General features: G+C 30.0%; 1 protein-coding gene across 2 annotated transcripts in view; it reads right to left on the bottom strand.

Annotated features, from left to right (window-relative positions):
• The window catches only part of LOC142331019 (uncharacterized), a 316,345-nt gene that overhangs the window by 31,655 nt on the left and 257,278 nt on the right, over nucleotides 1-27,412 (bottom strand). The window contains exons 33-36 of one of the 2 annotated variants that reach the window (XM_075376587.1): nucleotides 11,784-12,049; nucleotides 9,412-9,632; nucleotides 6,712-6,888; nucleotides 2,261-2,500 (exon numbers count right to left, since the gene is read on the bottom strand). In XM_075376587.1, the coding sequence (XP_075232702.1) occupies nucleotides 2,261-2,500; nucleotides 6,712-6,888; nucleotides 9,412-9,632; nucleotides 11,784-12,049 (904 nt within the window). Of the gene's footprint in view, nucleotides 1-2,260; nucleotides 2,501-6,711; nucleotides 6,889-9,411; nucleotides 9,633-11,783; nucleotides 12,050-21,846; nucleotides 21,945-27,412 lie in introns of those variants that run through there. The other variant, XM_075376588.1, reaches the window with a different exon arrangement.

The raw sequence follows: 27,412 nt of genomic DNA on the forward strand, positions 1-27,412 counted from the left end.
TACCAGAGATCATCTTTAAACCCTCTAACTGATTATAAAAGTCATCAGCCAAGCCTCGGTCGGCATGCCACCAATGTAAATGCGTCAGCAGACATTTGAATCAGTAAAATTCAAATCAAATTTTGCCTTCATGTAGGCCTCAAACGTACATTTTCACATCCAACCTAACATGTTTCCCTCAAACTCACCAAAACTGCGAACCCCACCACTAGTCCAGATTTGACAGCACCATTTGTAACAGCATATAGCATAATAACCTCACTGACACCTTTGTAAAGGATAAGCATGGTACGGTAATTCAACCCTCAATCGGAATGAATGACTATACGGATTCCATAAAAAGCATCAGCGGCCTTTTTTGCTACATACTGTAGATGTTCCTTGAACCGAAAATTCTAATCAAGGATAACAACCAGGTATTTTTGAGTCGTAATGTACAGAATGGGGAGACCAGCCATTTGAACTCGGATTCGTAGGGAAGCAGCCAATTGGCCCTTAAGCAACATCATTGTGGTTTTCTCTGGGCTGAAAATCATCTTATGTCAGAGACTCCACAGAGTGTCTCACAAATATGAGCAGCTTGGAACTCTACCTTGTTACGCCAATCCCCTTCAATCAGTAGCAACATGTCATCAGAATAAGTGACGACACGACAACCACATGGCAACCTCAAATGCAACATGGAATCAAATTCTATGATCCAAAAAAGGGGATTCAGAACACTGCCCTGACGGTATCCTTTAGTTAAGGTCTTACAAACCTCCACGCCATCACGCAGGGAAACAGTCTAATGTCTGAAATAACGTGAGAGCACTTCTAATTCATTTTGTGTAAATTTACGCTTCTGCATCTGAAACAGGGCAAAGAGCCACCATAAGTTATTAAATGCCCCGGATATGTCCAGAAAAATCCATAATACATATTTGCATGAAGAGGAAGCTATTCATCACATCACCGTTAGTGTAGCATCCTCAGTGCTCTTGTTCGGTTGGAAACCATACTAGTTTTCCATTAGCAAATGATCATTTGCTGTATATGCCAACCCAATAGGGGGAAGACACCCACCTTGTGAGGTTACCAGTTGCCACACCATCCCCTCCGTTCTGAGTCCTGAGGGGCATTACCAGAGGTCGTCTTTAAACCCTCTAACTGATTACATCTCACATTTTGTAACCACAAAATCGCTGAGAGCATTGGAAAGGGCTTAAGAAAACAATCACTCTGCTACGATGGATCATGAATGCTACTTGCTCAACTGAGCAGGGAGAGTGTCTAGTAAACATATCTAGCAAGAGAGTAAAAGCATTGCCATCTCGCTTGCTTACAGGTTTTTTGGGATATTCTATGAAATGACTACGCATTAATATATTTGTAGCAGCGATTAAGTTCTTTTATCATGGTCCCTGCTACCATTCTCAATAGGTAAGTGTTTTTATATAAAATATTGAACAAAGAATCAGCTGAATTATAAAAAAAAACTGCGTCTGGTTTTGCATCTGTTACTGGTACTATTCACCTCTTGAACTTCTGGAACCTCATAATGTTAAAGTAACCAATAATCACATTGAACTTTCTTATATGCTATTTTAGATTTCTTACACATCTACTAACAAACATGATAGCTTTTCATTAGTAAGGAGAGAACTGTCCTCTTTCACAACATACTTGCTTAGGAAAGATTCAAATCTTTCTTTCATTATGTTTTTTTTGTTCATATAAGTCAACGTAATTTACACATCAAAGCATGGAAAGATGAATAAAATTGTACACATTAATGCAATAACTCATGAAAGATGGTTAACAACTACCTAGAATGAAATAAAGTATTTAGTTGCAACATTGCTTGGGAAGCAGTGTGATTCATGCTTGTAAAATAAAACAAATTTTAATTTTGCATTTTAATGTAAAGTAGTTTGTGTTTCCCTAAACAATTAATTAAATCATAAATACAAGTATTTTATACACTTTAACTGACCAAATGGATTGTTTCAAGGAATACCTAAGTATTTCATGAAACAACTGAATTGTATACTTTAATGGTAACATATATATTAAATATTTTCTGATGAGCTGGCGATTACTATGAATGTATTTTTACTCACAGTATCAAAAATAATTAAGTAGAAAATAGCGATTACTAAAGTTGTAATAATATATATTTCACAATAATTAAAAAAAATCATCGGTTTATGCAAATAGGCTAAAGAAATAAATAATTTCAATTAATACCGAAATAAAAATTGAAAATTATCAAGGTTACCTGTCTGAGAGAAGTTGCAATGCAATCACAACCAGTATCACCACCACCTATTACTACAACATCCTTATCTTTTGCTAAAAGAGGAGGAATGTTAATATCACCCATTTGTCTTTTCTGCCACGATTCAAGAAAACTCATTGCAAAATGAATACCTTGAAGTTCACGACCAGGAATTGGTAAATCACGTGGCCAAGTAGCACCGGTGCAAAGAACAATTGCATTGTGCTCTTCGTACAATTCCTAATAAAGAATAAAATGAAACAAAATTAAAACGCATATATAAAACAGCTATTCTGAAATTCTACAAACTTAAATCTAAGAAGATGCTGATTTGTTCAGATTTAGAAAAGATAATCCATCAGTCTGAAAAGTCAATCATCAGAATACTTGCATGTAACCATAATTTTTTCTCTGGCAACAAGAACATCAAAGTTGATTTATAAGATTTCAGAAGTACAGATCAGCACATAGGGATTAAAACTGAAAGTAAGAATTCATATATTGAAACTTAGATTAAAGAAAGAAGATGATGAAAAATGATGAATTTTAATTTATCTTAAAAGCATGCAGTGCTTCCTGGATATATAAAAGAATTGGATACTTGGATTAATTATGTTCAAACATCTTTTTCACAGAAGATTATTTCTTTATAAGAAAATACTCAATCGTTACAAAATTTTTTCCATTAAAGAGGAAAATGTGGAAATAAAAATTAAAGAATTATCAACTTTTATTCTGGTAGCACAGATTAATCATTTTATTAATTAATAAGTAGATATCTGAGACCAGATAACCAGATAAACTATAAACTTTTGTGGTACTGTAAATGGACTATCAATTATGAAACAGTATGTCAAATAATGATTGATAAAGAAATAATATATTATGACAGTCATAGATAAGTCAAGATAAAAAAGCAACTAATATTCCTTCAATCTAAAAAGTGCCTCATGAAATAGAAACAGCAATCAAGAGGTTTGAAGATATATCAGTTTAGTAGAAGTGTGAACTACACTTCATGAAATCTGAAGTCGTACATTATAAAGTAAACTATAAAAAACTCACAAAATAGCTTTTTTCAAATACAGTATTTATGTTGTTTTACTGCAATTTTTTTTCCTCCTCTATGAATCATGAGACCTTGCCGTTGGTGAGGGGGCTTGAGTGCTCAGTGATACAGAGTAGCTGGACCGAAGGTGCAACCATATCGGAGAGGTATCTGTTGAGAGCCAGACTAAAGAATGATTCCTGAAAGAGGGCAGCAGCTCTTTCAGTAGTTGTTAGGGGCGTGAGTCAGGACGACTTAAACGGCCATATCAACATCACTCAGTCCTCTGAGTACTGCGCAGCTGAAAGCAATGGAAAACTACAGCTGCTTTTTTCCAAGAAAATGTGACTCTCATGTGCATTTTCATATAACAATGATGGAGACGCCTTCCTTGGTAAAATATTCCGGAGGTAAACTATTCCCCTGTTCGGATCTCCGGGTGGGGACTACTAAGGAAGGGGTCACCAGAAAATTAAAAAATTACATTCTAAGAGTTGGAGTGTGGAATGTTAGAAGTTTAAAAAAGGTTGGTAGGCTAGAAAATTTAAAAAGGGAAATGGATAGGGCAAATGTAAATGTAGTAGGAATTAGTGAGGTTCGGTGGGAAGAGAAAGGCGACTTTTGGTCAGGTGATTTTAGAATAATTAATTCAGCTTCAAATAATGGGCAGGCAGGAGTAGGTTTCATAATGAACAAGAAGATAGGGAAGAGAGTAGAGTATTTCAAAACGCATTGGGGTTTAAAAATCTGAAGAAAAGGTGCCAGATGAATCGGTGGAATTTAGAGAAGCTTGAGGAAGAGGAGGTAAAGAAGATTTTTGAGGAGGACATCGCAAGAGGTCTGAGTAAAAAAGATAAGGTAGAAAATGTAGAAGAAGAATGGGAGAATGTTAAAAAGGAATTCTTAAATCAGCAGAAGCGAACTTAGGCGGAATAAAGAGAACTGGTAGAAAACCTTGGGTTTCAGACGATATATTGCAGCTGATGGATGAACGTAGAAAATATAAGAATGCTAGTGATGAAGAAAGTAAAAGGAACTATCGACAATTAAGACATGCTATAAACAGGAAGTGCAAACTAGCGAAAGAAGAGTGGATTAAAGAAAAGTGTTCAGAAGTGGAAACAGAAATGAACATTGGTAAAATAGACGGAGCATACAGGAAAATTAAGGAAAATTTTGGGGTACATAAATTAAAATCTAATAATGTGTTAAACAAAGATGGTACACCAATATATAATACGAAAGGTAGATAGATGGGTGGAATATATTGAAGAGTTATACGGAGGAAATGAATTAGAAAATGGTGTTATAGAGGAAGAAGAGGAAGTTGAGGAGGATGAAATGGAAGAAACAATACAGAGATCTGAATTTAAGAGAGCATTAAAAGATTTAAATGGCAGAAAGGCTCCTGAAATAGACGGAATACCTGTAGAATAACTGCGCAGTGCAGGTGAGGAAGCAATTGATAGATTATACAAACTGGTGTGTAATATTTATGAAAAAGAGGAATTTCCGTCAGACTTCAAAAAAAGTGTTATAGTCATGATACCAAAGAAAGCAGCGCAGATAAATGTGAAGAATACAGAACAATTAGTTTAACTAGTCATGCATCAAAAATCTTAACTACAATTCTACACAGAAGAATTGAGAGGAGAGTGGAAGAAGTGTTAGGAGAAGACCAATTTGGTTTCAGGAAAAGTATAGGGACAAGGGAAGCAATTTTAGGCCTCAGATTAATAGTAGAAGGAAGATTAAAGAAAAACAAACCAACATCCTTGGCGTTTATAGACCTAGAAAAGGCATTCGATAACGTAGACTGGAATAAAATGTTCAGCATTTAAAAAAAATTAGGGTTCAAATACAGAGATAGAAGAACGATTACTAACATGTACAGGAACCAAACAGCAACAGTAATAATTGAAGAACATAAGAAAGAAGCCGTAATAAGAAAGGGAGTCCGACAAGGATGTTCCCTATCACAGTTACTTTTTAATCTTTACATGGAACTAGCAGTTAATGATGTTAAAGAACAATTTAGACTCGGAGTAACAGTGCAAGGTGAAAAGATAAAGATGCTACGATTTGCTGATGATATAGTAATTCTAGCCGAGAGTAAAAAGGATTTACAAGAAACAATGAATGGCATAAATGAAGTCCTACGCAAGAACTATCGCATGAAAATAAACAAGTACAAAACAAAAGTAATGAAATATAGTAGAAATAACAAAGATGGAACACTGAATGTGAAAATAGGAGGAGAAAAGATTATGGAGGTAGAAGAATTTTGTTATTTGGGAAGTAGAATTACTAAAGATGGACGGAACAGGAGCGATATAAAATGCCGAATAGCACAAGCGAAACAAGCCTTCAGTAAGAAATATAATTTGTTTACATCAAAAATTAATTTAAATGTCAGGAAAAAATTTTTGAAAGTATATGTTTGGAGTGTCGCTTTATATGGAAGTGAAACTTCGACAATCGGAGTATCTGAGAAGAAAAGATTAGTAGCTTTTGAAATGCGGTGCTATAGGAGAATGTTAAAAATCAGATGGGTGGATAAAGTGATAAATGAAGAGGTATTGTGGCAAATAGATGAAGAAAGAAGAATTTGGAAAAATATAGTTAAAAGAAGAGACAGACTTATAGGCCACATACTACGGCATCCTGGAATAGTCGCTTTAATATTGGAAGGACAGGTAGAAGGAAAAAATTGTGTAGGCAGGCCACGTTTGGAATATGTAAAACAAATTGTTAGGGATGTAGGATGTAGAGGGTATACTGAAATGAAACGATTAGCACTAGATAGGGAATCTTGGAGAGCTGCATCAAACCAGTCAAATGACTGAAGACAAAAAAAAAAAAAAAAAAAAAAACTGCAATTTAAAAAAATTGTTTACTATAAGAAAATTAACCATTTCTTCAAACTGAAATGTTATCATAAGTTTACTAAATTTATAAATGTCTTTTTGTGTGTCATTTTTGGATGTTTTAAGTAATCAAAGTATATAATATTTTTATTACCACATTATTCATTATTATTCATAAATACTGAATTTAGTATCTAATTAATCTTTATTATTGGGCTATGATTCCATTACACACTTAATATCAAAATCATGTGATATGAGATTAATATGTAAACTACTATTTTTGTTCATTGTAAAATAATTTCAGATGGAAAAAATATTTTCTAACTATATTTGTCAGCAAAATATTAAGTATATATTCATTAAAACAATTTTTTCAGCCAAATATCATACCCTGTTACAATGTGGTAAGCTTATAATGTGGATCTTGCCACATAAACCTCCCTCTTAAACGTGCAGTACAAACCAAGAAAACTATAATCAGAAATAAATACAAAATTGTTAATCGCAAAAATGTAAATAATAATTGTTGTTACCTTAGCAGTAATATCTTTGCCGACATTAATATTTGTCTTGAATGATACTCCTTCATCTGCCATTAAGCTAACTCGCCTCTGAACAACCTCTTTGCTTAATTTCATAGTTGGTATACCATATTGGAGCAAACCTCCAATTCTGTCATTTCTTTCATAAACGGTAACTTCGTGTCCAGCCTATGATAATAAATTTAAAAAGATAAATGTATCATTTTTAGATAAAAATTAGGTTTACAGAACAAAGATCTGAAAAATCAAACAAAAATAGAAAACATCATAAAATTAATCTAGTTATCTGTTCTAAATAAGGGACATTAACAGAAAAATAACTACCTAATTTATGAAAAAAAAAGAAAGTAACTATTTTAAAATACTGAAAACTGAAGCCGAATTACACTTTTGTCATCCTTGAGTTTTATTATTAATTTCACGCAGTACAATCCATACTTCAGAAAGAGAGGATAATTGAGGAGGAAAGCAGCTACGGTGGTCTTGCTCAAGAGGATCACTTCTTATAAGAATTCTTCCTTGTTCGATGCCTTACAATATCTACCAGCAACTTGGCTGAGGTCATGCAAACCACACTGGGCTGATTTACAAAGTATCAATTCTGTTGATGTGGCCTCCAAGCGGCAACAACGCTGGAATGAATGTCCGCCCGACAATGCTCATCTGGTTCAAAATCCAAGAACGAAGGTTGAGGGATTTCAACTACCACGCCAAACCTGGTCGATGCTGAACCACATTAAGATGGGTCAAGGGAGTTGTGGTTACACCTTGAAGAGGTGGGGTTTCCACCCGTCTGCTGACTGCGATGGAGAGCAGAGGAGCAGACAATAGAAGATATTGTTATGGAGAGCCCACTTCGAGCGTTTGATGGCGATCTGGGGACTTTACATCAAGTGACTTGAATGCTCTGGACTGGTGATTGTCAAATTTGGACATTTCCATCTGATTGTGGATACTTTCATGTACTTGTAAAACCAAATATATATATATGCAAGGATAATCTCAATTTTGAAGAGACCCTAAATAATTCTTAAACTGTGTACGTTAGAAATACATTATCATTAACATACCTTAGAAGTCAAATTATGCTATTTTATTTGGAAAAAAAAGAAAATATATATACATATGGAGCGTATCACAAAGTTCTTGCAGGACTTTCATACTTATTCTACTTGTGAAGATAATGGAAAAAGTTCATATAAACATATGTCCTAAAATGTTTCATTTGCAAGTTATGGCTAGTGAAAGACTTCGCTTGGATTTCAGATACCCTGGTATTTATGTGAACTTTTTCCATTATTTTCATGAGTAGAATAGGTTACGAAAGACCCAGGAGAACTTTCTTATACAGCTGTATATAATAGAAGATCGGTTTTAGTGATGGAAAAAATATTATATATATTTTTCCTTCACAATATATATAAATATATATATATATATATATTATATATTCAGGATGATTCAGGAGAAAAGGAAAATAATTTGGGAACTGATTTTGGAGCTTGAAATAAGTAAAAAGGCTCATACAAATGTATGTTTGAAATGTTTTGTTATAAAGCTACTGGAGAAAAATTTCACCCAGACTTCAATTCCCTAGAAAAATGAGGTCACACTGAAATTTATAAGGTGTGGATAAACTTGATTGTTTCTTATGTTTTTTGACCTGAAAAATTGAATAAAACAGGTCTCAGAACCGTGTCCCTGTAGTTTCCATATCAAATGTAAAACAGAAAAGTTGGTGACAAAAAACAGGTTTTTTTAGGTTTGAAGTAGAATAACTTTGTTAAATGAATAATAAACATCTAAATTTTATTAATAAAACTTGAAGAGAATTTAAATCAGAGAAAATTGATGTAATAAAATTTATAAAAAATCTGATGTGGACACCACATGACTTTCTTGTACGCCTATTAAATTACATATACAAGTGTTTTTTTTAAATGAATTTTTTTTTTTTATAATTATTAATAAATCAATATATTTAAATTAAAAAAAAAAAGGAGATGAAGTCTGATACGAACCGATGTTCCCACCCCTTCTTAAGGTCCAAATATTTCACTAATTAAAATTTTATTTGGCTACACTTGTGGAACCAATGAAAATAAGTATCACTTATGATAGATATATCATTAAAAATATCTCAATGAGGGCTTATTACTACAGTTAATAAAAGGTCCAAAATACAATTTTTTTTGGATTTTGGGCTTTTTTGGACACTTTTGGTTCAGTTGATTATAATAAAAAAGGGGGGGGGGGTGCACGACTAGATGTTACAACAGTCCTAAATCAATAATTTCAACATCCTATGGCAAATCATTTTTGAGTTATGTGAGATACAAACTTAGTACATAAATACGTACAAATGTCATGCTGAAACTAGTCAAAATGGTTATTTCTGTTGAAATCTGAAAACTGAGATTTTTCGCGATCACAATACTTCCTTTACTTTGTACAATAAAGTAAGAACAGAACAAAAAATCAACTTTTATTATTAGAAATAAAACAGAACAAAACTTAACAAAAAAATGTTATGAATTTGTTAAAATTAAAAACCGTCTTTCATCTCATTTGTTCATTATGTTGAATATACGATACAATCTCAAAAATGATTTCATAAAATGCTGACGCATGCTTACTTCTAATTTTAATCGAAAACACAACAGATACAATAATAAAAAATAAAAAATTTACCTTATTCAGTTGCTGAGCACAAGCCAACCCAGCCGGGCCAGAACCGATGACAGCAACTGTTTTTCCAGTTCGATTTAACGGAGGTTCTGGTTTGATCCATCCCTGTTCAAATGCGTGATCAATAATAGCGCATTCAATATTCTTAATAGTAACTGGAGGCTCATTAATTCCCAACACACAAGCACCTTCACACGGAGCAGGGCAAACTCTGCCTGTGAATTCTAATAAATAAAATTATGTAGATTAATAACTGTTACACAAAAATAAATACGTTTATTACAAATTAGGTTCTGAATTAATAAAGTAAATTATACTCCTTATAACCTCAAGAGTTAAAGCATCCTAGAAATTGAAGGATATGAAGTAAGGATTAAATGTTACTGCTAAGTTCACAGTTTATGTATTAATTTCCTACATCATTACTCAAGGTTAAACAATGCTAATTGCACTTTCAAGGCTGGCTGTAGACACTTATTAGTGGCTAATAACTACAGTAATTAATGCTACTTATAATTCATAAAGCAAAAACCAGATTTAGCACTTCTAATTAAGCAATCAATCTGTTTTATGTAAGGTGCCTAACATCCATGAAAATTATGTTTAAGTATGTATTTTTTTACATACATAGAGCACATGTAAAAACAGAAAAATAAATTGATATTTCTATATTATTTGATATTAATTGAAATTAATATATTAAACCAGCTGGCATTTTGGATATTTTGTAGAATGAAGTCAGTTGTATGACTAAAAGTCAAAACTCAGGAGTATGAAGTCCCAAAAAATAGCTGTTTTCAACTTGGAATAGATGGATAACAGCTTGAAATTAGATGTTTTAGCAAACACAATACAAAAGCATTCATGGGCATAAATTATCACCTTTAAGATCACCCTATCAAAAAAGATGTAATATTTAAAACTAACAACAAAACGAAGATTAAAAACCAATGTACGTTCAAATAGAAAACAATAAATATTTTCGGAATTTTCAGTTACTACCGACAAACTGGACCACTGATTTTAATTCAATCAGGTTTTAGCCATAATAAAAAGCTTAGTAATTTTAAGAATGTGTAAAATTAACTGCTACATTAAAAGTTAAAGAAGGAAAATACTGAAGCAATTCCGTTTCAATGTACATTCTGTTTACTCTTCCTAATGCAACTGTTTATGTAATGATCTAAATAAAGCATTTATTCATTTAATTTTTTCTAACTCCAAAATGTCTATATATACTTTAAATATCCAATTATATCCAGTTCATAACTTACCTAAAAATAGTTTATTAAATTTTATAAATCTAATAAAAAATTTCATAAAAATTTTCAAGAACATTCAAATACAGTTATTAACTCTTTGTAGTATACTTGAACTTTCTGTTAATATGAGTAAAATAATTTACATATAATTCTAAAAATATCATTTGCCATTAGTTAAAATTTATTAACACAATGTACATTTTCACTATAGCAGCAGTTCCCAATTAGGCCGATCCTGTGTCTTACAAATTAATTGTGTTTAAGAGTAGTGTTAGGGGATAGAAATAGAGAAAGAGATAGAAAGGGAATGTAAAGAAATATCTAAACAATACGCTAATCTCCTTGAGATGAAATCACATTTTAAAAAAGTTTGAAATTTACCACAATATCTCGTGGCAACAGAATGACCAACCGTAATCTGCTAGAGGAGGTGCAAAATTCTACTTGGCAAATTTCCATTCGGAATGTAAATTTTAGTTTTCTTATCGTCAATTTTTATTTATTTTATTTTCCTGAAGCGGTTGTGGAGCCTCTGGCAAGTGCACGCAGACATCAGGGCTCCACAATCCACAGATTAGGAACAACTGCACTACATGAATTTAATATACTGACTTAGCTCATTTGAACAAATCTACTAACTTTTTCACATACCGTTGTCAACTAATTTTTATTTGTAAATTATTTAAGGTAATTTTTTTGAGACTTTTTTAAAGTGTATATCTAAGACAGCAAAACACCTAAAAAAACATGAAATTAGTATTTTATTGTAATGCAACAAAAATTGTTATTATCAACAAGAATTTAAAATACTTTTAATATTTTGTCATAATTCTGATTACATACAAGCTTTTAATACATAGAAATAGATGTACATTAAACTAATATTTTAATATTTGTGTTCTAGTTTAAAATCATATTTATTTTAAATATATTAAAAAATACCTATGTCATCGATGAAATTTGGTCGTTTAATTATTAACTCAAGAGTGTGTTTGGACAGAATCTAAATTTCATATAAAACTATTTTCTATACATTTAAAGCACTAAAATGACAGATCTCACTTTTCAAGAACGAATTAGAATGAAAAAATTTATTTATAAATAGGAAATTACCTGGGAAATTATTAGTCTGCAATAATTGATTTAGAGCTTCCTGCCAATTATTTAAAAAGACAAGATCATTCCATTTTGGAATAATATTTCCAAGTGGACATCCATGAGAAGATTGGCAGAATGGCACACCACATTCCATACAACGAGCAGCCTGTACTCTAAGACCTTTACGCACATGTGAAAAATTATATATTTCATCCCAATCTTTAAGGCGTTTTTCAGCAGATTTGTAAGGTGCAGTTTCACGTTGATACTTAATAAAACCCCTGCATCAATCAAACAAAAAAGATATCTTAAAAACTTAATTAAAAAAAAAAAGAAAAAGAAAAAGAAAAAGGTCATATAATTCAAGTTTTATGTACTCATACAGATAAAAAATCGTATATATTTAAAATAAAAAACTGGACTTCAAAAATATGAATAAAAATTGGAAACCAAAGGTAAAGGTTTCAATTTAGTAGAAATTTATTTAAATAAAAAAATTCTAGGTAACTAGGTAGAAATTCCATATTATAAATAAGATTAGAGATACTATATGGGGAAAAAATATAATTAAAGCTTGAATCCTTGATGAATGATAAAAAAAAAACACATAAAAAAATATTTTTAGAAATCAGATATATTAAAAAAAACAAAAAAAAAACAGAAGCTGAAAAAAAATAAACAAAAATAACTGACCTTCAAATGTTTTGATAGCACATACACACACACACACACACACACACACAACCACACACATGCATGCGCACACAATGCAGACATGTTCATTTCAAATACTAGAACAGATTGTAATAATTCATAGATTCTTAATTACAAGAGGTTAGAATTAAATTAATCGTTTTAATGTTCAAAAACTAAAATAGTGATCTAAAAAAAAAACTACATTAGTGAAACTGGCTGATTTGACTCTAAGAGCCTAATTTTCCATTCTTTAAGAATGGAACTTTATAATGGAATTTCAATATAGTATGGTGACAGCTCACATAAAAAAACCTTGCTGTTAATGAAAACCAAAATTTTTCTAATATTACTGATTTTTATTATTATTGAATTACTGATGAAAACAATGTAATTATCATATTCAGTAACTTGACCTAACAATGGTTTGGATAGTCTTTGGTCATTGATGATTATATTTGATGGTTTTTTGGGAAAGTCAGATGAATAATTGGGTTGCTCCCCACTGTGGAATTTATGATTACCATGTTAACCCTGATGCAATTTGGTATAAAATTCACCAATGATATTTTCTATAAATAGACATCTTTACTATTTTTTTTTTTTTTTAGTCAAATAATCATTTTTAACAGTTAAACATGATTTTGAATACAATTTCACAATTTTTAAAACTTTAGTACAGGAGATTGGAGTCAAACATCACAATCAAGTAGCCAGTTTTTTTTTGTATTAAGTACAATATAAATAAGCACATATTAAGAAAAAAATGGCATAAAAAATAGATCTTAATATTGCGGATGAATTTGCTCATACGTGCCTAACACATATGAGCAATTCAAGGGAAATCCTCAGCACTTCTGAAGATAGCAGTAACATTGGTAGATGAAAGTAAAATGTTTACATAAAAAAAATATACTTTTCAATCACTGTTAAAAAAGGATATTAAAATTTAAAGAAATATAACATTTTTAGAGAACATTCAAATTAATTACACACACGCACACACACAAAGATTATATACATTAATAAAATAAAATTATCAACAATTATATCAATAATAATCTATAATTTACCTGTAACATGATCTTTTTTATTAATGTTGTTAATTTTTTTTTGCAGAAATATTCTAACATGTGTGACAATATTGAAATTATTACAGTTTACTTTGCAAATCTGACTTTTATATTAAGTAAAGATGTTTCAATATTTTAACAACCAATGAAAAAACATACAAAATCATTTTGTGACACTAGCTGTCAATGCAAACTGTGACTTACATTACTACCTCCTAAAATACTGATTGTTCCTCCTGAAGCTTCTTCAATAGAAAGTAACCGATAAAGCTTCTAAAACTCAATCATATCATACACCTAGCTAAAAATAAACTGAGCTTCAAAACAAAAATTATGTATGAAAATGTCTAAATTAAATACCCAAACTGACAATACAATTTTCAAAAAACTTTTTTAAATAATTATTCGTCAGAATAATGAAAACAACATAAATAAATAAGTAATTAAATATACTTACTTATTCAGTGGAAATTAAGAACTTAGAATATATACACATCAGCATTCTTTCCTACATGAACATTAATTTTACGCAATGATTATTCGATATCCTTTCCTTAGTTATAAAGAAATGATCTTTTTCTCACAAGAATCTGAATCAGAACATATTTTTGATGTAGCGTTAAAAAAAGACAATGGTCTGCACAGTTAAAGAAGACAAAAAAGCAATTATATTGTATTATGGTAAAAAACTAAATGTTTGGGTAACTCTATATGAAGAGATATTTTATCAAAATATATTAATCCTCGTAAATTTTCACATACCGAAAATGTCTTGATTGTAGTTGAAAAAACTTTTTACTTTACAAGTGAAAAGAAAAAAGTACATTAGAAGTGAAGAACTCTTGTAATAATAATAATAATTGAAAAATATGAAGGATTACCAGAAAAGGATGAAGAGAATATCAAACTTTTTACTCTCTTTATGGACTTTTGTTTGCTTATAGATAAAAAGGTGTTGTATTTCCTCCACATCTTATTCTCAATTGTTATAACTCTGCTGATACTGTTTTTTATCATCCACTATACTAAAAATATGCTTTGGTTCCACTGTGATCTTACCCTTGTAAAATCTGTTTACCTATTATCACGTAATCTATACCTAAACCTAAAAATATATATTTTTTAAATTCTAAAAAAAATATTAAGATTTTGCGTCATAAATTTTAACGATAATAATACACAACTAAAAATAAACCACACGCATACAAAATAAGAGTAGATATGATTAACACATGATAACATAATAATAATATTTTTGAAGTTTTTTTATGGATAACTCTCTTTATGTTTTCATTTTTATTTATATCATCGGAGTGTTCATGTTTTAAAATTTCTTTAACTAACTCCATAAAAACACCAAAAACAATTAAATTAATCTGTTTAGAGACAATTAATTTGTTTAGCCTCTCCAAAAACTAATTACCCCATCATATCATATGATCGAACAGCTTATCTTTTAACAACAGTTAAGGTTTTTGTTACATCTAAAGACCACCTTGTTAGAAAATAATAAAATTCTTATCTCTGGAACAGTAAGATGCGATATAATATGATGAACACATCTAAATATTTATTTGCTGTTTAAATTTCTTTTAGCTCCATTACATGAGGGTTTGTAGTATCTACTAATGATAAGTCGCCTTGCTATTATGGGACAAGATTTATCTAAAAACACAACATGGAGTTGCCATTTAGGACCAGCTTCATGCAGCTCAATCGTTTAAGAAAAAAATTCAGTTCATATACTTGGAACGTCTTTAAAAAGTTCATGGATAATTTGACTTCTGGAATTTGATTTTGCATTTTTTTTACGATTCTCTGTCGAGTAGATTAAGATAAATAAACCAGTATCAAAAGCTAGGCTATACTGGAAAGAGAGGATCTTATTGACACATCTTATGCTTATCATTAAACGTTTGTACAATGAAGAAAATATTAAAATGGTGGAGAGCAGTAAATATATTTAAATAACACAGAAAGTTTCCTAAAGTTGTGCTTTTCCCCAGTCTATTTAATATCTATTAAATATTTTGTGTTTGAAAGTAGATAGTCCCATCTATTTCTGTATGCGATGGTTATTTTCTAAACAAATTATTCTTTGTAAATGATCAAGTGATAGTCGCTAATACAGATGATACTCTCCAAAGAGTGCTGTATGAATTCTTTGCTATATAAAGAATTAGTTGGAAAAGAACCAGTTAAATCCAAAACTCTCACTGAAGATGCTCCTACAGAACAAGTATCGCATTTCAAATACATCAGGTGTGTTATTAACAAATACAGGTAATGGAGACATAAACAAGCTCAATCGATTTTTATCTAAAACAATCTGTTCATCGTTAAACTATAAAACTCACAGCAAAACTTAATAATGTCCCCACGTAAAGTTTTACAGAATTAGACATCACGATTTTTGATATACAAGTGTGAAACACAGTCAATGAAATGTTGAAAGGCAGTAACATATAGATTATTACTGTAATCCTTCCTTCACACCGATAAAGATGCTGATCTTATTAATCAGATTATTAAGAAGGAACGGAATACAAAAGGACAAAGTACATACAGATAGGAATATATGGCAAGAACATGAAAAAAGGATGCATGAATAAAGTTCCCAAACTTATGCTTACTTAAAAGCCAAAAGAACATAGTTTTTCCTTTAATCATGTCTGAAGGCTAGACTATATTTCACACTATCTATTTACAACAGTAATCTTCAATCGCTTTGCAATTTATGTTTTTTTTTTTTTTTTTTTGGATGATAATTGTTTGGATAAATAAATAAAAAAACATCTTGCTGCATTAAAAAAAATTCTAAATGCTGTAGGAAAACATTTCGAATTTTAGGTAATTCTAGTTTGACAACTGCAATTTTATTATTTACGAAATCACAATTTCATTAAAAAACATAGTTAATATTTACAATAAAATTCTTTATGGAAAATACTGCTTAGATAGGGTTCTTATCAAAAACTATAAAAATACACATCTTATATATATATATATATATATGATCCAGATAAAGCTGTAATGAACAATATTTTCCTACTTTGTTTAACAATAATTACAACTCAATTATTTGAAGAATATACTTAAGCGATTTAAGAGGATAAACAAAAATCAAACCTACAATTTCAATTGTAATATTAAAATTAAAATCAATGTGTTTAACTATTGCTGCTTATCAAAACTACACAAAATAATATAAAACAAAGATAATAAAAAAAATACCGTAGGACAGGAAAACAGTCTTACAAAAAGAAATATTATTTTTTTAATAAGAAGTAAAAAGTAAATTAGGAAAATTACTGGTCAGAAATTAACTTTCTATTGTTTACAAAAAGAAGAAGGATGGAAAAATTACAAAAAAAAGTTCTAATAGAACTGTGAATAATTAATAAATGTTATTTTTAAATAATTGCTGATTGAACAATATAAATTTGCTGTTATTGTGCTGTTGCTGTTATTTGCAAAATTGTGCTGTTATTGTAGTTTCTTTATGATGAGCAAAATAATGCTAACAGCTGAATGAAATTTAAAAAAGATTTATTCCCAGAATTCTTTGGGTCAGGTTCACTATAGTGTTTATTTATTTTTTATTAAGCTGCTTTTACATAAGATTAATAAAGAGGATATAAATTCTCTTTTAAACACAAGAAAATCCTGCACTGATGAAATAAACATGAAAGATAGGTATTTATAGTGTTCAATCATTTAAGTGACTTTTTTTAAAAAGGAGAAAAGATGTTAAAAAATGAATACAAAGACCGCTTTGAAAAGTTGTAATTTTAACTGCAGGAGAAATAGTTAATTAACAACAATTTAAGCGTGAAAGAATTTACTGCAGTTTAAATTTTTAAATAAATTAAAGTCTGCTAAACTGACATTAAGTCAAGTAAATTAAAATACTAAGTAAGTTAATTAAGTTAAAATAATTAAATGTAGATAGACTGTTATTAAAATCTAATCTGTTTGTGAATTAATGTTTTTTTAAAATGTATAAGAACCATGAAATATGTTTTACGACTGCAACTTTAATTAACAAAATTGAGGGTCATTTCATTCATGATGTCAAAATTAGTGGCACCACTCTTATGCAATTAACATGGTACAATTAGAAGAAAACTTGAAAAAAAGAAAAAAGGAATCTGTTAAAAATTGTTCATTATTCTCCTCATAAGAAGTGGTCAACTGTCCCATCGCCCTTGTCGAATTGTGTAAAGGATTTAGGGTTGGTGCGGAGGGGGGTGTGAAAATCCAGTAAAATGTTTTTTTTTAGTTTTTTCTGAATATCTCAAAAACTATTCATTCTACCTCTATCACTTTACACAAAATTAAAGAACATCAAATTCCAAACAAAAATGGTCCTATATATATTTTTTGCTAATCAGTGGTTGTGGAGATATGAAGGTGGTAAAAATTTCATTGAATTTTCACTATATATTAAGTTTCTCTCTACTGTTATAAGAGTGCTATGTGACTGTTACAATTCTTAATAACACTGTTTGTAAGAACCCAAACCAGCTTTTACAATGGATAGTGTAAAATGAGAATTCCCTGCAAATAATAAAAACAAGATATAATTGATTCTTTACTGACGAGACACTTATAGGAAGCAGGTTGAAACTTACAGGAATTTCTCCAGACAACCGTAGATGCTGACACAATAATAGTTTCTACAGCTATTACAGAGTCAGAAAAAAGAATTGAAGTAGTAATAATTGGTGATGACACTGATCTTTGGTTCTGTTGATCACCCGTGCTCCACCCAACAACCTATTAAAGATTGGTTTGCAGTACTCAACCATGTGCACAAACTGTGCAGGGTATGGCTGCAGCATAAGAGATCTTTCTGAAGAGGATCGTGATCTCAAAGATTATTTCCTTGAAGAGGAAGGGGCCCTACTGAGGATATCGACAATCCTGATGAGTTAATTGCTTAAATGACACATAATCCCATAACTGAATGTACTGCACATACTGTGGTTTAATTATAAATTTTGGTTGTGATTTAAATTGTACGTTGTTTTTTTTTTATTTTATTGAATGTAATTTTTTGTTTTTACCTGTTTCTCATATGGAACAATTAGGTAGTACGAATAAACATACATACATGTATCTCTCAAAAAACAAGTACCTTCTTATAATGCATAAGTAGTTGCTGAAAAATAGCTAAGAATAAACATCCACCTAAATTGAGCTGATTTGAAGGTACTTTGAGTAATATTTACAAATGTGGAAATTTGATGAATTTATCTCTGCAACCATTGACTTTAACAAAAAAAACTGTGTAGGATCATTTTGATAGAAATTTAATTTTGTATAGAATGATGTTTGCAATAGAACGCATAGCTTTTGAGATATTTGGACAAAATAAAAATATACCCGTTTACTGACACCCCCTCCTCGCAAAACATGTCATACAATTCAGTGGGACTTTTTACAAGGAGGGTAAAAAACAATCTGTGACAGGAGGTTTTTTTGGATGTTAGGGTTACAGCCCTACTTGTACTGCACTGTATGAGGTGCGATAATAAAGTAACGAGACTGATTTTTCTTTGCAAGATGTGGCAACCCTGCAGCTTACGTAGGCACACAATCTTTGACCTTGGTCTATAAGCTACTTCTAGTCCAAGCGGCACATTGATGCAACTGCTCAGTCGTGAGTTGTGGTGTAATAAGCGAACAGGTGTTTGTGTCTTTCGTTACAGAAATGAAACCGCAAAATATTGCGTAATGATATGCCTTTTCTTTTTGCGTTAAATCGGGTGAAAACGCGACAACTTATAGTAAGCTTCAGAAGGCTTTTGGAGAGGAGGTTATGTCAAGAGCTCAAGTTTTTCGGTGGCATAAAATTTTTAGTGAAGGCAGAACGAATGTTGAAGATGAAGACCGCAGTGGATGATCATCAACCTCATGGACAGATGTCAACTTGACCAGGGACAGATGTCAACTTGACCAGAGTGCGTGAAATCGTACGTTCTGATCGAAGATTATCCGTGAAAATGATTGCAGAAGAACTCAACATCGATCGAGAAACGGTTTGTTTAATATTAACTGAAGATCTTGGTATGAGAAAGATTTGTGCAAAACTGGTCCCCAAAAATCTCACACAACAGCGAGAAACACAGAAAAATGTGGCAGCCGATCTGTTAGAGCAAACGGAAATCAATCCAGATTTGTTGAGCCGTGTTATCACTGGTGATGAAGGTTGGTTTTTTCAATACGATCCAGAGACAAAACGCCAAAGTTCGCAACGGTGCTCAAAGGGATCACCCAGACCAAAAAAAGCTAGCATGTCAAAGTCAAAAGTGAAATGCATGCTTGTGTGCTTCTTCGATTCCAAGGGAATTGTTCATAAAGAGTGGGTGCCTCCTGGACAAACAGTTAACCAATACTTCTACAAAGAAATTTTAGAAAGACTTCGTAAACGAGTTCTTCGTGTCCGTGCCAACATTGCTGATAATTGGATTCTGCATCACGATAATGCGCCATCCCATACTGCTCTGTCAGTACAGCAATTTTTAACCTCAAAACAAATTTCAGTACTACCACAGCCACCTTATTCACCAGATATCGCTCCGTGCGACTTTTTTCTATTTCCAAGAGTCAAAATGGCGGTCAAGGGACACCATTTTCAAACAACACAAGATGTCCAAAAAGCTGTGATGAGGGTCTTGGAGGATATTACAGAAGATGAGTTACAGAAATGTTACCATCAATGGCAGAAGCGCTGGAATAAGTGTATGCAATCAGAGGGGAACTACTTTGAAGGAGACAACACTAAACATGACTAAAACGGTAAGCAACATTTTTTTTCACATCAGTCTCATTATTTTATTGTCGCACCTCGTATGTCTTAAGTTAAACTACAATTATTAAAATTACCTTGTAAAGAAATTTGCCATTTTTATTTGACAAACTGAGATCTGCTAAGACATGACTTTTAAAATGGTGAATTAAGGGCCAAGTTAGATCTCAATACATGCATTAACTTGAGTTAAACTAAGCAGTCTTGCTATTTTGTTGAGATTTCAGTGGACCCTCTGCTTAAAAAAAAATAAACTTGCAATGATGAAAAAAATTACACGGTAAATTTTCAGTTAAAAAAAAATTCTGTTTCTTACAAAAATTGGGTTTTGATAAGTGCCATTCTAATTCTGCCAATTTGATATCATATAGCAAAGCACAAAAAAGTACTAAGTATGATAAATCTTTAATTTCAGGATTAAATTATGGTTAACAGTTTGATTTAGTAATAAAAAAATAATTATTAATTAATCGATTTATTTTGGAAATTATTAAAATGGTCCTGCCAATTTGAGTTAAGTTCTTAAAAGATAAAATGATCAGTCACAGATGATTTCATAATCTGAAAACGATCTAATCTCTAAATGTATCTAAAAATTAAATGAGAAATAAATTCCAGTATAATTTTATGAATGAAAAATTCTCTAATATTAAAAATCAAATAAAAAATTCTCCTGATTTTATTTCTGAGTTCTTCCATTAATACCAGAGACCAGGGCAAAATCTTAAGTATGATCCCTTAATTCAACAATAAGCTGAAAAAAGAGCAAATATCAGCTTTGCATGAAAAGTTACATTCAACTGAGTAAAGTATATGGAAATAACATATAAATAATTTTACTACAATCTAAGACTAATGCAGGAATCAAAACAATCTAAGAGCTGTGGAAGGCAAAAAGGGGAAAATATTTTTTTTTATATCTGTTTTTTGGCAACTTTTTGGACAAAGAAAGTTTTTCTAGCATTGTTTTATAGAAACAATATATAATTTCCAACTGAATCATTTAAATGATATTTTGGAGGTTTCTGAATATCACACAACCAACCTCTGTGGCAGAGTGGTGATGTGTCTCTCTGCCTTTCATGTTGAAGGAAGGTTCTCTGTTTAAATTCCCATCAGGTTTGGATTTCTTCACATGCTACAAAAATAATTTATTATCATAGAACAGAAATAACAATGACAGCTGTACTGGATACAGGCCTACTAGTTTCTGGAGAAAGAATAAATAAACATCTATGAAAACAATATAACTTACCATAATGTTTAATAAGAAAATAAAAGATTACAAGAACATTGATAGTAAAGTCTATAGAAATGTAGAGTAATAATTGAATGAACTAAAAAACAATTTAATTACAATTTTTTCCCTTTTTATGAATATACTATCAGTAATTCTAAGAGTTTCATAGTAGATTCTTTTCATAAATAATTAATTCCAGTGATTAAACAAAAGTGAAGATAAATAATCTATTATTTCATTATTTATTACCATACTTACAGAGGTTTTTTCAACTAAGTACCGTAACTGTGACACTTGATTTTCTTCGGCCAAAAATTTCGAAAGTCCAGTCACCGAATGCAGTTTTCGTATCGCACCTGTGAAGAATTTTTTGTGGAAGCACACAATTTTCCCCCTAACTAAGCTCACATTTTATTTACATACAATTATATAAATTTTATTCAAAATATATGTATATATATATTTTTTTTCAGTTCTCATTAATACATTATATAAAAGAAATGTTGCACCAATATTGCATCACCTCTTTTATAAATTGACTTAATAAATAAATAAGGAAAAAGTTTTCATAATTAAAGCATTAAAATGATGAGTTGTAAATTATTTAATATATTTATATTAATTTGTTTGATATTAAGATGCATGATATCCACTACAAAAAAATTAATGCATACAGTATGCACATTAACTCATACATGCATACAAAATTAATTTATAAAATATAAAAATTAAGAAATCTAACATTAAAAGAGTAAACTACATCACAGTCTCATATAGGAATGAAATATTCACAACAAATGTGTGGCATCAGGAAAAAATAAAAATATGAAATCAATGTTTCTACATCATCTCATTAAATGTTATATTTTAATATTCTCTTATTAAGGTTCTATGGAATAAACTTTGGAAATTCTTTGAGAAACAAAGTAATGAATTTAAATATTTTTATGAAAATCTTCAATCCTGAACTTTCACCAATGATCTAAAAGAAATAACCTTTATCACAAAAAAGTCGATCAAAAGTGAAAAGCATAATATGCAGGTAAGTTAATTTTATCAAATTATTTTTAAAAAGTAGAATGATTGTACATACTAATTTAATGATTAAATAATTTACAGTAAGTATATGTAACGAAAGGGTTTTGGATGTAAAATTAAACTGGAATAAATGTATAAGGAGAATTGGAAATAAATCATAAATTGCAGAAAATCAAGAAAAGAACTTTTAAGCTAAGTCTAAGAACTTTTTGACAGCACATCTTAGTTAAGAAGGGGCTATTTTAATTTTGTATTAAAATGAAAAAAAAAAATTAATCAATAATAAAGACTCAAAAATCTTAACAAATGAGAGGGAAAAATCTTGTTTGAATTTTTGAATGTTTACGATTATTGAAATTCATTTACGGGCTATATAATAACTATAAAAATAAATAACTACAAATTCAAGCGACAAGGAACACGTGCTGAACAAATGAAACAAGTTTCTTTATATGATGAAAGCATTTTAGAACTAATTATTACATGTATGTGCTAAATATTACACGTGAACAAAAATGTAACTAGATGAAATACACTTACTTCCATATCTTAGAAGTGCCATAGTCAGATAGTGAAAAAGACAGTGATGAAAGAAACCTTTAAAAAAATAATAAATAAGACTATTTGTTTTTTCCTCAACCCAAAGATCGGTGGACCTTATAGTTTGTTATTTAAAACCAGCTTCTTAAATTCTTGTAATATTTTCTTCCTTCACTTCATCCATGAACCCTTTTCTAGGTCCTCTTACCTTTCTTCCCTCAATAACCCTCTACCGACACAGTAAACCCGCTGTAATGTCAAAAGTAAGTGACCTATTATATTTCTTCTTCTGCTACTATCGCTAGTAATTTTCTTATTACATCTACTCTTCTTAGTACCTTCTCATTTTTCACTCTGCTTGAGAAACCTTAAAAATTTTTCTACAAGACCACATCTTGAAACTTTTAAGTTTTATTTTTTTCTGTTTTTCTTATAGTCCATGTCTCTAAGGCGTATATAAAAATATTCCAAATTAAACTTTTCACTAGGTGTTTCCTTGTTATAAGCGCAATACCACATCAACATTAGTAAACTTGTCTTTCTGTACAAAGCTTCTTTAGCCTGTGCTACTCTCCTTTAAACATCTACAAAGCATCTTTCATCCGATGAAATATTACTTCCCAGGTACTTAAATGTAGTAATTTGTGTTAGTTTTCTCCTTCTAACCGAACCTTAGCTCTGTGTTTTCCCTCTCATACGCTTCAGAATTTTTGTTTCTCTTCTATTTATTTTTACTACTTACTCACTAAAATAATGTTAATATTGAGTAAGCTGTCTAGTAGTTCTACTTTATTATTACCCATTAAGGCATGGAAAAATCAAACGATTTAGTAGTACTCGCCGCTTATCTTTATTCCATTCCTGCTGATTTCCATAAATTCTTTCATACCCAATTAGATATATAAGTTAAACAATAAGGGTGACAATCCACATCCTTTTCTTATGCCTTTCAAAATACGAAAGGTTTCTGATTTCTATATAGCTATAGAATAATTCTTCAATCTCTGAAATCTACTTTAACACTTCTAAACATTTTAAGTATGGTATTCATATCATCGCCAAAAGCTTTTGATGTTTAAAAAGCGATATCCATGAAAGCTATCGCAATCCCTTTATTTAATCGCAAAGATTTTCCAATATGACATACAGCCCAAGAATAGTTTCCTCAGTTTTATCTAAAGGCGACTTCCTGTAAGTTTTCCCTATTTTCTTTTTATTTAGAGATAGACGATTTTACTTAATATTTTACAGGCATGTGACTCAAAGTTCTACATTCTTTACATTTCATGGAATGCTAATGTTGGGGATACAAATCATACGCATTTGTTAAAATTCTTATGCTAACTCACTTTTTGTGTCCATTTTATTGTATAGCTTTTCTTTATCCTTTAATTCTAGTGCCTAGAGGATTGAAAGACATTCAAATTACACTCCCTGGTATCTTAACATACAACAGTTATTTAATGTAAACAAATAAATATAAATAACTAAAATTTCAAAAAATAACTAATTAATTTAAATAATGAAAAATAAATTAACAGAAATTCACAGTATTAAACAAAAGATTATTATTATTATATTGACTTCATTTAAATAGGAAATTTTATCTTCAATTTAAGTATGAGCATATATTCCCGTAAAAAATATTTAGCTATGCAAAGTTGATTTATCCTATACATTGAACAGGGAATAATAAAAATTACTAGTCGACAAAAATATGATTAAAAAAAATTCTAAAATCAAAATTAGATCTTTAATGTAGAAGAGCGAGTAATATGAATATAAATTTGAAAAAATACTTAAATAAATCTTTTACACAATAAAGAAAACTACTAATTACCAAGAAAAATTAATAATTTGTTAATTACTCAAAGTAGTTACAAAGAACTAGGGAGAAAGAATTTATTACAACTAAACAAATTATTGTTATGAAATGAAAGCCAAAAGATAAAAAAGTAAAATTAGCTGTTGAGGTTTGCAAGATTCTGGTATATATATTATTAAAAATTTAGTTTGATTTGAACGCTATCAATATTAATGTACTTAAGTGACAAGAGTACATACAATTAATGATTATTTCAGGATTAGTTGATCTGAGAATAAAAGAGACTGCCAAAGTATAATTGGACTGACTACTTTCATCACTCATATAATTCAGGAGTAAAGGATGCGATTATAAAATATTAAGGATGTATAAAACAATTTTGTTTAGGGGAAGATTAACTGAAAACAAATAGAAATGTCAAATTTTGAAAACTCATACAAGACAAGTTGAGATCATGATCGATTGATTAAACTTTAGCCAAGCAATTAAGAAAATAATGTAGCATCTACTGATATAATGAAAAGAAAGGAGCCACACATTATACACTGATATCACACTGACAAGAGAAATGATCAAAAAAACATAATGGAACCAACAAACAAGTAAAAGAGGTTAACAAACTGAAGACTGACAAATAAATTAATTAATATGAACCAGAATTAAGTGGTTTCATTAAACAAGCAACAATTTTTTTAACCGATTAAGCAAAACAAAAAAAAGTTAAAGAATGTTGGAAAAATGAGTGATAAGCCAATCGATAGGATGAACGAATATAATATAGTTTTCAGTGGATTAGACAATTAAAAAAAGGATAATAACAAGAAATTAAAGATGACTGCAAAGCTGCAATAAAAAAATAATTATAAGATAGATCTAATAAAGGAAGAAAGAAAAAAAATAGTAACAATACTAACATAAAAGTCAATATAAAAAAACCAACAAATTCACACACACCTTTCACTGAAATAAATAACACGAAAGCTTTAATCTTACAAAAAAGGGTAGAAAGACAAAAGAACATAATTTAACCAATAAAGTTATTTACTTATATTTTAATCCTAAGCAAGCCTAAAATTAAGGCTTGTCCGATGCAAGATAAACACTTTAGGAATTAAAATTACCAGTAATTTAATTTAATATAAAAAAAGTATATGTCATTTTTTTGAGTTTCCCCTTTTTATAATAACAAGAAAACGAATCGCTGGAATTAAATTGAATTAATTTGATTAGAGTGGGTGCCACAAAGAAAATGCAAGACTTAATACCTCTGAACTATATCTTATGAACCGTAAGTTTTATACTATATTAAAACTTTTTTTTCTGTGCTGTTATTTAAAGGTGTAATTTTTTATTTAAAGAAAGCTATGGATAGAATAGAAAATATATATAAAAAGTACTCTGCACTAACCCTCATTCACAGTGATGCACAATAAGATACGAGGTCTTGTATGCTACAATTACATGAGGCGACTTTACTCTTTTCCAACAATCTTGGGAGTTTTAATGGAGTCTTTCTTTCTTTCATGATTCTTAAATCATTCTAATGCCAACTGCAATTATATAAATATATATATATATATATCATAATATTGTTGTTAAAATATATGATTTAGTGCAAAAAACTTCCTAACTGAAAGTTTTTGGCATAATAGCGATAACTGAAATAAGAAATGTTACCTATACTAGATAACTAATTAGATAACTAATTATTTATCTATACTAGATTTGTTTAATTACACCAATGGCAAGTAAAATTCTATTCTTAAATTCATTTAAAACCATTTGCTTTGTATTATCATCTCTTAACAAAGTTATGGAAAGATGAAATGACATTACTAGGAAAACATGTGAAAATGGATACTTTTTTATATGTAATTCTGTTTAATCTCTACAGGCTTTTATAAAAAAAAATGGTAACAGAATAATAATATAGAAAAGGTGAAGTTTTAATAAGGTATAGCTGCCGCAATGAATTTTGAAGCTTGGAGAATGACGGCTAACATGGTGCCTGTTATCCAAACTGAAAACATTTAATTTAGTTTTCACACACAAAAGCAAACTGCTTTCTTGCAAATACAACTTATTATTTTATGTTACTGGATGGTATTATGGATTACTTTTAAATATTTTCTAATTCTGCTGTTTATACTTTATAAATGATTAAATATCTTGCCATAAAAAGAAATGTTATGATATATTTTTAAATGTTATAAAAAATGTAGGCCTATTCTCAACAAGTATTATAACTGCATCAACAGACAATGCTAAATGATAAATTAACTAGTATTATAATTGTCTGCTATATATAAACATAATTTATAATCTATTGTGATTTTATTTATTGTAAAGATAAATGCGAACAAGCCAAATATTATAACTATGAAAATGAGTTAATTACCTTTCTTAAAATCATATCAAGAA

This window comes from Lycorma delicatula, chromosome 10 (assembly GCF_047948215.1).
Source record: "Lycorma delicatula isolate Av1 chromosome 10, ASM4794821v1, whole genome shotgun sequence".
Classification (NCBI taxonomy): Eukaryota; Metazoa; Arthropoda; class Insecta; order Hemiptera; family Fulgoridae; genus Lycorma; species Lycorma delicatula.